The 11470-nt window shown below is 56.7% G+C and overlaps 6 protein-coding genes across 6 annotated transcripts; 2 read left to right on the top strand and 4 right to left on the bottom strand.

The window, feature by feature from the left end:
- Window positions 1–58: 58 nt before the first annotated feature.
- Window positions 59–968, top strand: B0I36DRAFT_123022 (uncharacterized protein). The gene is made up of 2 exons (XM_046148069.1): window positions 59–371; window positions 468–968. Exons 1-2 carry the CDS (start codon window positions 125–127, stop codon window positions 791–793), a joined length of 573 nt encoding a protein of 190 aa, XP_046013138.1. The 5' UTR covers window positions 59–124; the 3' UTR covers window positions 794–968.
- A 264-nt stretch (window positions 969–1232) lies between these two features.
- B0I36DRAFT_431560 (carboxypeptidase S1) lies at window positions 1233–2915 on the bottom strand (the record flags this gene model as incomplete). The annotated part of the gene is made up of 1 exon (XM_046162589.1): window positions 1233–2915. The coding sequence occupies one exon, from the start codon at window positions 2913–2915 to the stop codon at window positions 1233–1235; it is 1683 nt and encodes a 560-aa protein (XP_046013137.1).
- Window positions 2916–3364: 449 nt separating this feature from the next.
- On the bottom strand, window positions 3365–4582 carry B0I36DRAFT_374364 (aminotransferase class IV; the record flags this gene model as incomplete). The annotated part of the gene is made up of 3 exons (XM_046160268.1): window positions 3365–4243; window positions 4338–4442; window positions 4502–4582. The coding sequence occupies 3 exons, from the start codon at window positions 4580–4582 to the stop codon at window positions 3365–3367; spliced, it is 1065 nt and encodes a 354-aa protein (XP_046013136.1).
- A 559-nt stretch (window positions 4583–5141) lies between these two features.
- B0I36DRAFT_363144 (fungal-specific transcription factor domain-containing protein) lies at window positions 5142–7353 on the bottom strand (the record flags this gene model as incomplete). Its single annotated transcript, XM_046158757.1, has 4 exons — window positions 5142–5583; window positions 5667–6867; window positions 6927–7188; window positions 7270–7353. 4 exons carry the CDS (start codon window positions 7351–7353, stop codon window positions 5142–5144), a joined length of 1989 nt encoding a protein of 662 aa, XP_046013135.1.
- Window positions 7354–7589: 236 nt separating this feature from the next.
- B0I36DRAFT_384230 (major facilitator superfamily domain-containing protein) lies at window positions 7590–9903 on the top strand. The gene is made up of 5 exons (XM_046160990.1): window positions 7590–8018; window positions 8112–8534; window positions 8609–8770; window positions 8854–9310; window positions 9383–9903. Exons 1-5 carry the CDS (start codon window positions 7845–7847, stop codon window positions 9643–9645), a joined length of 1479 nt encoding a protein of 492 aa, XP_046013134.1. The 5' UTR covers window positions 7590–7844; the 3' UTR covers window positions 9646–9903.
- A 45-nt stretch (window positions 9904–9948) lies between these two features.
- On the bottom strand, window positions 9949–10817 carry B0I36DRAFT_431557 (uncharacterized protein). The gene has a single exon (XM_046162588.1). It carries the CDS (start codon window positions 10734–10736, stop codon window positions 10104–10106), a length of 633 nt encoding a protein of 210 aa, XP_046013133.1. The 5' UTR covers window positions 10737–10817; the 3' UTR covers window positions 9949–10103.
- Between the last annotated feature and the right edge of the window lie 653 nt (window positions 10818–11470).

Here is an 11470-nt window from a genome sequence, read left to right as displayed (position 1 = left end):
CAGCCCGACCATCCCTGATGATGGTAATGCTATGCTCTTATGCCATTGCCCTTCAGCGCCTATCGCTCCCGGCGCTGAGCTATCTCTCTCGACAACAAGCCGCTCGCAACTCGATGCGTGCGAGATGGGTGCCCCGCTTGTTTGGATCAACGGGTTTCCCGGCGTGGGCAAGCTGACGATCGCAACAGCTCTGCAAGCAATCGACGAGCACATCATACTGATCGACAACCACAAGATGATCGACCCAGTAGAGGCCAAATTCTCCAGAGACCACCCCGACTACCAGCGTGAACGCCGTGCCCAGCGCGAAGCTGTATTCGCTCGCCATGTCACAGCGGATGATGCCAAAGACCACACGATTGTGTTTACAGGTATGGGCTAGCGACGACGGGTGATTGCACACAACATTTGTCATTTCCCGAAATCCCAGATCATGAGTCCGAGTACTAAACATCATGCCGAGACAGATTGTCAATCAGACAATGATCTGGGCAGAGCAGTTGCCACTGAATATAAGCTTGCTGCAGAGACCGCTGGCAGAGACTTTATACCGGTGTACCTGAGCTGCGACAAACACGAAAACCTTAAGCGAGTGTCCAGCGCGGAGAGAGTGGGGAGCAAAACAACCAAGCTGACCAGCAAGGCTATCTTGAAGGACATTCTCTCCAACAACGAGTTATTTCGCTTCGAGGGCTGCTCGAGTCTGACCCTCGACATCACGCAACTGTCTCCAGCAGAGGCAGCTCTTCAGATTCGAAGCCATATCCAAAAGTGTGCTGGGGAGACTGCCTGAAACGAGGAGCTCATACAAAGAAGCCCTATCTCCTTTTCTTCTAGGACTGATTTGGGCAGCCGACCATGTTCCCATGGCGGGAATGCTTGGCATCGAGGCAAGTAGACACGGAGAAGCGCATACATATCGAAGACCACTCCAAAGGAGGCCCTATAACCAATGATATCTGAAGGAAAGATTCTGTCTGCCAGAAGTTTCCTTTACTTTATCACCTTCGTTTGTTTCCCTTGCCTGCATCTTCTTTCAGTACAGTACTGCCAGGGAAGCACAAAGCATGCATTCTAGATACCACGACAGAATGGTTGCATCAGGTCGAGGCCAGGGCTCTTTCTATAAATCTGTCACCAGTCATGATGATCATTCTGTGTTTCGCAGCTACAAGACTTAGATATCTCACACGAAAGGCATCGTCTTATGGACGGCAATACACCCCTCGTGCTCAGACACTGCGTCCTCGGTGGAACTTCAAGGAACCCCATGCAGGTCCCGGCTGTCCCGTGACAACGTCATACGTAGCATTCTCCGGCACGACCTCCCACTGCACAGTAGCATTCCCCTCGCGATACGTCGACTTCGCCGGGCCGATGGTTCTATACGCAGGATCCACATCCACCCGTCCCGTGGCAACATCCTTCGCGCCAATCACCCGTGCAAACATTTCGAACGCCGTGAGTGGCTGGTAGAAAGGCACCTCATGGCCAGCCAGAAACACCCTGGTGAAGCTGAAGCTGCCCGCCTGCTTGGTCTGCGCGTGCATGACACCGTCACTGGTAACGACATCGACGTAGCCCGCGCCCGCAAACCCCGGCGCGCCCACCTTGTCAGCAACGACCTCCCCGCCGAGCCAGTTGCAGTTGTAATCTGCATCGCCGGCGTACAGGGCGACCGTGATGTTGCGTCCCACCAGGAACCGCAGGGCCTCGATGGCGCCGACGTCCCGCCCGTCGTCTCCGGTGTTGGTGAACGCCTCGAGGACGAGCCTGGGGCTCTTGCCGGTAGAGTTGACAAAGACGCCCAGCGTCTCCTGCACCTTGGGCGTGTTGATGTAGCTCTGCCAGTATCCGTGCGGGAACGGGTCTGGCACGAGCTCGCGCATGTCGTACTCGTCCCGCCCCGCGACGTCGCCGAGGATACGCTCGACGTTGTTGTAGCAGAACGCGTCCGCATGCTTGCACACCGCGTCGTCCCCCGTGCGCTTGCACTCCGCTAGCCCGTCCAGGCAGTTGCCCGGGCCGTAGAGGGCGTTGTAGAACCGCGCCTCTACCGAGGCGTTGAAGGGCGCGTAGTCGTACGTGTTCCCCGGCCACACGGTGAAGTTGTAGTATGCCTGGTAGTGGATCACCGGGTCGTACCACCCGTTGCCGATGAGCACGGATTTGACATCGATGTGCAGGGTGCCGGGGGCCGCCAGGTCGTTCTGCTTCTCGATATAGGCGTTAAACACGGGGCCGTAGTGGCCTCCGTAGCTCTCCGAGGCAAAGTGGTACCCGTTCTGCGAGTACTGGGGGAAGGCGCCCATGAATCCCTGCAGCGTCTTCCAGAATGCTGGAGCGGCGTTCTCGGTGGAGTTGGCAGTCGAAGTGATGTTTGGCAGAGAGTACGTGCCGCATGAGCCTGGAGGTGCATAGTCTGGGCAGACTGGCCCCGGGAGCATGGTGAAGTCGCCAGTCGGGGTCCAGTAGGCCGGAACAGGGGTTCCATAGGAGAAGCCGGTGAAGTTTGGCTGGTCGACGAAGAGCAGGTTGCTTGCATTAGACCAAGAGTTCGGATTGTTGACAACGTTGCCCTCGGGATTGATTGTGCACGGCCCGACCTCTTCAAACAGGCCAACCATGGACGTGGTCCCAGGCCCGCCACTGATGTAGACGGTGAGAGGTGCGTCACTCGGATTCTGATTGCGAGCTTCGAAGAACCACCAGAAGATATGCTGATCCTCCCCTACGTCGCTGTATCCGGAGTAGCTCTTGACGTCAGGGTCGAGCTCGCAGATTCCGGCTGGTACTTGCTTGTAGCGGACTGGGATCCCTGCGGCCCCCATGGTTTGTGTCAGTGTCGTCGGTGGTGTGAGGAATTGGCCCAACGCCATTGACACGAGTGTGCTGCCCACTATTGCGCGAATCATCTTGAAAGCGTCGTTCAGTTGCCTACCATTGTGTCCCCAAAGCCAAGGTTCACATAGGTTGAGATGCCACAGTTTTATACTAAAAAGCCCAGGCATAGTACATAGGCTTCAGGTAGCACTGGGAGAGGAGCTGCATTTTGGCGACCGGGATGGCAAAGCTTGGAATGCTTGTTTAGAGACCCGTTTCTCGGTCGCAATCGTCCTCTCCAGGTTTGTCCAGTTCTCCTGCCTCTTTCGGCAGACGTCATATTTTGCGCTCGCCACAGCTGGCCATTCACAATGAAGCAAAACCGAGCATCTCACGTCACTCCACTGAAAGCAATATGCAAGCACCAGGAGGTTCCACGATGCAGATCCTGCTGTGTGCAGCCCTGCCCAACCTTGGACTCCAATAGAAAGATTTTGACGGAGTTTCGATTGTAAGCAGCCGCTTTTTCGTAGATGATCCTCTAGTTTGTCTCATCCGAGGTCCCAGCCTTGGCCAGGAGGGCCTCCAATCGGCTCATGTCCCTCGGCGCCTCGACCTCGGCTATAATCTCGTCCCTGGTCCTGCCTGTATCTCTCTCCACCTCTTCAGCATATAGCTTTTGGATAAACTCCGTAACCCTCCCCCTCTTCCCATCGCCAATCACCCGTCCATCCACATTCGTGACATGCAGCTGCGAGGGAAACGTTCCGGTACAGAACGCCTCGTCAGCGCCGTACACCTCGGTCAAGGTAAAGTCCAGCTCCCGCACCGTCAGCCCCGCGGCCCGGCACACGTCAATGGTCTTCTGCCGCGTGATCCCTTGCATCTGGTTGTCCTTGGTCGGCGCCCAGACCTCGCACCCGTTGCGGACGATGAAGAAGTTGACTGAGTTGCACGTCTTGACGAAGCCCCGCAGGTCCAGCATCAGCGCCTCGTCGACGCCCATCATGTTGGCGCTGATGCACGCCTGCACGTCCGTGGCCTTGGAGATGTGGTTCCACGCCTCGTCCTTGACGTCCGGCGGCCCGCGGCGCACCCAGGTCGTCCCGAGCTTCAGCCCGCGGGCCTTCGCGGCGGTGTCGACGGCCTTGATCTCGGGGATGATGACAATCAGGGGCAGGCCAATGTTGACGTGCGGGTTCTGGTAGGGTGTGCTCTTCAGGCCCCGGGACACCACCAGCCGGATGTGCACGTGCGGCTCGTCGGCCATGTCGTTGGCATCGAGGGTCTGGTGAATCAGGCCGAGAAGCTGGCCCTTTGTCAGGCCGAGCTCCATGTACATGGCCTTAGCCGACTGGAAGAGGCGGTTAATATGATCGCGTGCGAACTGCACGCGGCCTCGGACCGCGCGGATGCCCTCCTGTGGTGGTGATCGTTAGGTTTCGACGTTGTACCATGTGTCACTCTCCCTGCGTTGTAGCTGTTCTCGACATGACAGCGGGAAGAATACTTACCCATATCCCGTCGCCCACCAAGAAATTGGAGTCAAACACTGACACTACTGCCTGCTCCCTTGGCACGAGCTTGAATTCACCCGTGACGCCATCCCGCATGCCAATCTGCAATAATGTCAGTCTTGGACTGTCCATTTCATGTCGAACATGAGGCCAAGACTTACCCGGATGGACAAGTTCTTCTGGTTATACACGACTGTATGGCTGGTCGCCGGAGGCGGCGTACCGTTCTTGCTTGCAGACATATCGTGTGCTGTCATGGCGGCTAATACTTCTGGCTGGGCGCACGTCGTTCTCCCTGGAAATAAATATTATGAAATGAGAATGTAGCAAATGGGCGACATCAAGGACATTCAAAAGAGTGAGTGTATCAGCCCGCAGATGTCGTATGAAGTGCCTGTAGCCGGCCCGCCTACCCCATTGATGCCGCTGGCGAAGACTGGCACCACACGTCTCGGACGCTACCGAGCTTATCTTCGGGGCCCCGAGGCGAACGAAGGAGATATCCCCACTTTCGGGACGAATGGCCCTCAGTGGAGCGTAGCGAGTCAAGCCACCACGCGTAGCTCGTTCTTATGGGGCTTGTCCATCACGCTATCGTGTCCCTACATTGCGTGTTCTACAATCTCACGTATCCTGCGAGCACGCGTGCTGTCTCGATCGTATGACTGATGTGCTGGCAGCTATGCGACAGCATGCAACATCAGAATCAACATGCCACTGTGCAAACACTAGTAAAAGCCATCGATCAGACCATTCTCTGTTCAGCCGCGACTGAGAGCACGGAAGCAGTGAATTTCGAATTCAGTCTCCTGCAAGCCTATTTGTTCGTATCTCGTCTAAGAACGCGTCATGCCAGATCGTCAGATTCTCGTCGAGCCCTACGAGTGTGCTGTCGAAATAGCCAGAGATCTGATTGAAATAAGACTCCATGCCGTGGCCAGGGTTGAGGCTACTATCCGGACCGCCGGCATAGAAACCAAGCGGCTCAGAGAGGTTGGAAAGGCCAGTGTCTGGGCCCATGTCTGGCTCTGGCGGCTCCGGATGCGCGTTAAGCACAGTGTTGAGGTTTGCCCCATAGACTCTGGATCTCGCCGCTTGCAGCAAATCTCGACACCTCACGAAGGACTTGTCCAATGGTCGTAGCTGGGCAAGGCTCCGCTCTATGAGGTCGACGCACATGTCCACATCAGTCCCATGGCGATACAGTAAGTTTGATCGTGCGCTTAGCACTTTTGTCGACTGCCTACCAGGTTTGAAGATACACGCCAGATGTTAGCGCTGCCGTTCTTACGCGTCATGATGGAGGCCGACGCGCTTGAGACTTACCAGTCGCAATAGAGGCCTGCGAGGCCGACCATCAACATGGAATGCAGCTGGCGAGAGCATCTGGACACTGCCGAAACCCCATATTGGGATAGAAGTTTCCGCCAGTGGCGCACTATACTGGATACGGCTTTGGAACAGACACCGATCATCTCGGCAGAGGGGATCATAAAGGTGGGCGACGGCCGATGCATGATCAGCAGCAACTGGCAATATTCAATCTTGAGCTCTGAGTGTTCGCGCGTTTCCTTGATATCGAGTGCGTCGAAGCTCTGCTTCCACCCGTCCAGGCTCTTTCGTAGGCTGTCAAACTCGTCACAGATTTGCTTGAACGACGTCAGGGGCGCTCGCCCGTCAGGTCCCCTGGCAATGTAGACAGACTCCAGGATGCGCCCACCGATGCGCCTGAGTCGGATGGCCAAGAGAAATAATTCGGATCCGACTCTGGAATAGGCCGGCGCAAAGTGCGCCTCGGCTGGCATTAGCCTGTCATCTCCCACTGTAGTTGGCTGGGGGGCGTCAATGGCATGTTCGCGGATTGAGAGCACCCGGCCATTGATGACGGCCACGCAGCGCTCCAGGTTATAGGTACACCACCAAACCCGGTTGCGTGTTTCCAAGTCGTCTTGGCTGACGTCCCATCCGGGAACTCGGCGATGTATGCCAAGCTCGATGGCTACAGACATGATGTAGCGACTGTGATGCCAAATGTCGTCGACATGAGTGTCCCAGCCGGCTTCAAGCATCCAGAGGCCAATCAGCAGCAGACATTGCAGTGTCTCGAGATCGCGTGGACCATCCGCGATACTTGAGAACAGTCTCACGGCAGTCTGAAAGTATGCGGAAGAGCTGTTGAGATCGGCCATTGACTGGTACGCCTTGTCGTCAGCACACAACGCTGACGCCAGAGCCATCACCATGAAGACCTTGAACTTGTCACGGGTGCTGGATCTAGAGGGACTATGGTAAATAGCCTTGAACACTTTTCTTAACGATGGCAGCTGCAGCACTGGCCAGAAGGTGTGGACTTGTGCGATGAAGGTGCGCATGAGATGGATGGCGATCTTCTCCGGCGGCAGAGATGCGTATTGACAAGTGACGTTGTGCTCGAAAGCCGCATCAAAGTCACCCGAGCGTGGTAAGGGGGACAGGCCGAGCTGCTTGAAGAAGATGCGAGCAAACGTTGTGCCCGTTGCACTTCCAACTACACCAGTGCCTGTTAGTCGTTCAACTTATCTGGCCCATGCCTGTCTAACAACCTACCATAAGAGGCACGCATATCATGACGCCTGGGGCCACCGACAGCAAGCACACCCAGCTCCTCTGCCTCTGAGCGAACCTGCTGCTCGGTCATGGATTGTTCTCGCGGGCCCCGGCTTTCGGCCACATCGAGGCGGCCCCGGAGCCGATGCAGCTCGTCAAGGAGGGTTTGTACTGTGCTGTGCGAGTAGGCGACGCACTCGGTGATGTTGCACTCGTCATTCTGTTTCTCGCAGGCCGTGCACCGGGGCACCCTAAGGTCGCACTGGGTGATACCATCAAGGAACGATCAGCATTGTCGCCTGCTGCACGCGAGGCCATAATGGAAAGCAGGTGGACCGCTTACCTTGACCTTGCGAGCATGGCAACGGCTGCACGCCCGCGAGAGCGAGGGCACGACCTGTAGGTTGTCAAAGCTCGATGTGGCCATGGGGGTCAATTGCCTTGTGGACGGACGGTGCCGAGGGTAAGAGAATAGCTCGATCGAAGCCACCACGGGGACACACAGGTGGGCGTGATGGTGAGGGCAATACTGTATCAATTGTGTCTATGGACTGTGCCGAGGACTGCCAGCACGCCACACTCATTGCAAGCACGTCACGCTCGGTGGCGCCCGAGGTCCCTTGCCGAATCCACTCTTTGTCCCCGGCCCAGAGTTCCCGCTTGGTGGCAGTCGTCGAGATAAGCTCGCCCAACACGCATACGGTCGGTATGATCGGCTCCGAAGCTGGCAAATAGCCTGTCCACTGTTCTTCTGAGTCCAAGAGATAAGAACAAGGCGTTGCCCTCACTTGCAAGGAGCCCCGGTCGCACAAAATGGTAGCCTGCATTGTCTTCTGAGCCAGGAGTCCAGCTGCCTGGTCACTACGTCAACCTCGGGGCCCAACTCAAGTAACTACGACAACAGCGACAAGGCCCAATATGTCAGACAAATCCAAGGTGCACGACCTTGAGCGGACACCGTCGAGCCAAATGGCTGCGCCAGACGACGCTGTGGAGCTCACCGCTGCCCAGAACCGCCACATCCTCCTCAAGACGGACCTCGTCATCATGCCCCTCGCCATTGTCTGCATGACTCTGGCCTTCTTGGACAAGGTGAGTCAAGACTCTCATCAGCGGACCTCTCTGCTGCCCCCCAGGCCTTAGAGTTCTCGTGAAGTCTTCACTGACATGGCGGCTCTACAACAGAACGCTCTCGGATACGCCGCCCTCTTCGGCCTCAAGGAAGACAACCATCTCCAGGGCCAGGACTACAGCTGGCTCGGCTCGGTCTTCTATTTCGGCTACCTTGGAATGGAGCTACCAAGCGTGTGGCTGATCACCAAGGTGCCCATTGGCAAGTTCATCGGGGTCTGCATTGTGCTCTGGGGAGTGGCGTTGTGCCTGATGGCCGTGTGCCACAACTTTGCCGGCCTGGCCACGATCCGCTTCTTCTTGGGTGTCTTTGAAGCTGCGCTCCTGCCGTGCATGCTCGTCATCAACGCCATGTGGTACCGCCGCGAGGAGCAGCCGCTGCGCACCGCCTTCTGGTATAATACCTTTGCTGGTGTATTTGGTGGCATCTTGTCTTACGCCATTGGCGGCATCAAGGGTTCCCTCTCCGTCTGGAAGGTGAGTCTGCCAGTTGCCTGCAGGCATATGGCCTACCCCTCGCGTACCGCGGCGACTGACAAAATTGCATGCAGTACATCTTTTTGATTTACGGAGCAGTGACTGTGCTTTTTGGTTTCGTGTTGTTCGTTGCACTGCCAGATTCTCCGTCCCAGGCGTGGTTCTTCAACGAGGAGGAGAGAAAGCTGGCCATTGCCCGCCTGGCCTCCAATCAGACCGGTACAGATGTCCGCAAGGTAAGCGTAACCCGAGCTTTTCCACGCCTCATTCCCCTTATCAGGTCCAGCCCTGAAAATATACTGACCCTGCCGCCGGACAGAGATTTAATTTCAAGCAGATCTGGGAAGCTTTCCGTGATCCAAAGTGCTACTGTGTCTGGGCCTGCGTGTTTGGCTACGCCATTGCCAATGCAGGCATCACCAACTTCAACCCGCTCATCATCTCCGGCTACGGGTTCACTCCAACCAAGACGACGCTCATGGCAACTCCCCAGGCTGCCGTGGCAATGGTGAGCGGCGCGGTACTGACCGGCATCTCCTACTTTGTCCCCAACCTCCGATGCATATTCTGGGCCGCTTCGGCTGTTGTCGGCCTCGCCGGCGCGGTCATGGTGCACTCGCTCGACCCCGTGGCGAGCAGGAACGCGTCCCTCGCGGGTGTGTACATCATGGGCTTCTACAATGTCCCGTGGGTCTTCATGTTGAGCCTGCAGTCGTCCAACACTGCTGGTGCCACGAAGAAGAGCTTCATGGGTGTCTCGGTGGCTATCGTCTACGGTAAGTTATTTTTCCAGGACACAGGACCACATCCGTCACGCACATGCTGACATTTCCATGCCTGGTCCGCAGCTGTCGGAAACATTGTCGGCCCCCAACTCTTTCTGTCGACTCAAGCTCCACGCTATCAGCTGGGTATTGGCGCCATGATATTCGCGTTTGCCCTCATGGCGGTGGCCGGTATCCTCTACTACTTGTTGTGCGTCGCAGAGAATCGCAGGCGCGATTCGAGTGCGCAAGAGACAGCCACAACCGAGAGCGGAGCTGGGCATTCTGATGCAGATGCGGAAGACTTGACCGATATTCAGAACAGGAAATTCCGATACACATACTAGACGTCAGATCGATAGACAGCTACACTCAGGACGTGTGATCACGTAAGCGGATGTGGTTTGGTAGACAAGGAGTCATGACCTGTTGCTTCCAAGAACAAAGCGTGAAGAGCTTCAACTCGTTCTACATCCACCATAATAATGTTGCCCGGCCATGGATATATGTTTCCAAGGACGTCGATCGCCAGTGGCGGAGAGCCTCTTACGACATCGAACCTCTCGCAAATAATGGTCTCATAATACCATCGGAAAATGTCACTCATTGGCCCTGTTGAAAGGTTCGCGGGGGAATTTGAAAGCACTCGAGATCCAATAGTTACTAGAATTAAGTCATTACAATTACCTCTCTTCCCATCTTGCTGACAGGGAAGAGGAGCCAGGAGTAGAAATCTTGTCCTCCTCAGCGATATGATCCCCTGAACGAATTCCATTATAACAAAGCTCCGTCGAAGTGCTCATACTCAGCACTTCTTCTTGTCGCCAAACTGGCCGCGGACGGCACCGGGAACCGCCTCGGACGAGTGCACATCGGCGTTGAACGCCTTGGGGTCGTCCTCGAGCATCTTGATGGTGAAGCCTGCGCCCGTGTCCACGCCATCGGGCATGACGCCAGTCTCAAAGGGGCCCTTCAGGCAGCCGATGCTGCGGCGGACGTTGCTGTCCTCGCCGCCCACGGGCTCCGGGTTGGGGAACGCGATGCGCGGGGGCCCGCTGCGGCCGGGAGGGCTCTGGTGGATGTGCGTCGCCGTCCTGGCCGGGGACTGGTACTCGCCGCGGAAGCCGACGAGGGTGATGTTGTAGCAGATGATGTCCTCGTCCGAGTTGAGGCCGAACTTGTAGTAGCCCTTGGCGCCGGGCAAGCCGCCGGTGAAGAAGTTGGTGGTGTTGACGACCTGCTCGGGCGTGGCGACGACCTCAGAGGTCGAGGTGAAGTCGAAGGGGCTCCAGGTCTTCTTGTAGAGGATCTTGTTGATCAGCGTGCGCGACTCGTGCGAGTTTGCGGGCAGGCTGTCGATGCCCAGGTCGCGCGTGGCAGGCGCCGCAGAGGCGCCGATGGCCAGGAGGGCGGTGACGAGGGTGCTGGAGATGTGCATCTTGGATGTGTGAGAGTGTTTTATGTAGGTGTTATGGTAGGCGTGGAGTGGGGAGAAGTATTACTGGAGAAGTGATGGAGCTCTCTGCTGTCTAGATGTTTCGAGTGTAGTAGAGTTTGCGGTGCAGGGCATCTTCTTATACCCATCATCAGGTCGGAAAGTATCCATCGTCGCCGACTGTGGCCGCAGCGCGCCAAGGAATCCTCGTGAGCGCGTTGTAATATCAAAAGTCCTTGGCTCACGATATGGCGCATATCTAGCTTCGGCGTTGGGCATGTTTCAAGAGCTTGGCCGAGTGTGTATTTGTGATGGTGAGTGAGACAAGGTGCCCAACTAGTCCGAGCGATGTGCCGGCATACCCTGGGTCAACCGTGGCTGTCTCCCTTGGCTGATGCGATCAACTCGAGCTTAGCTGGATCGGAGCTCAGCCAACGCAGCCAAGACCGACAGGACCCAAATGAGGCCAAACGGCTGTCATCTTGTTTCCTCATCCACGGGCCCTGTCAAGACGCTGCGGGCCAAGACACCGCAGATGCCGTGGGCCAAGCAGTCCGACGAGCCGGCTCGAGAGCTGCCCGGCTAGGAATGTGGAGAAGCCAAGGCGCCCAATCAAGACAACAAGCAGGTGCGATTGGCGCGTGCTGGCAGATCGTCGGGGGGTTTTAAGCGCAGGCATAGCCACAATGCCCCAGAGCGCGGGGAATCGCCAAGCCCTTCATCTCAAGTAGTGAGGC

The sequence above is a fragment of the Microdochium trichocladiopsis genome, assembly GCF_020744255.1.
Source record: "Microdochium trichocladiopsis strain MPI-CAGE-CH-0230 chromosome Unknown B0I36scaffold_5, whole genome shotgun sequence".
NCBI lineage: Eukaryota > Fungi > Ascomycota > Sordariomycetes > Xylariales > Microdochiaceae > Microdochium > Microdochium trichocladiopsis.
The sequence above is the reverse complement of the archived record's forward strand: the minus strand, read 5'-3'. Positions and strand labels throughout refer to the sequence as shown.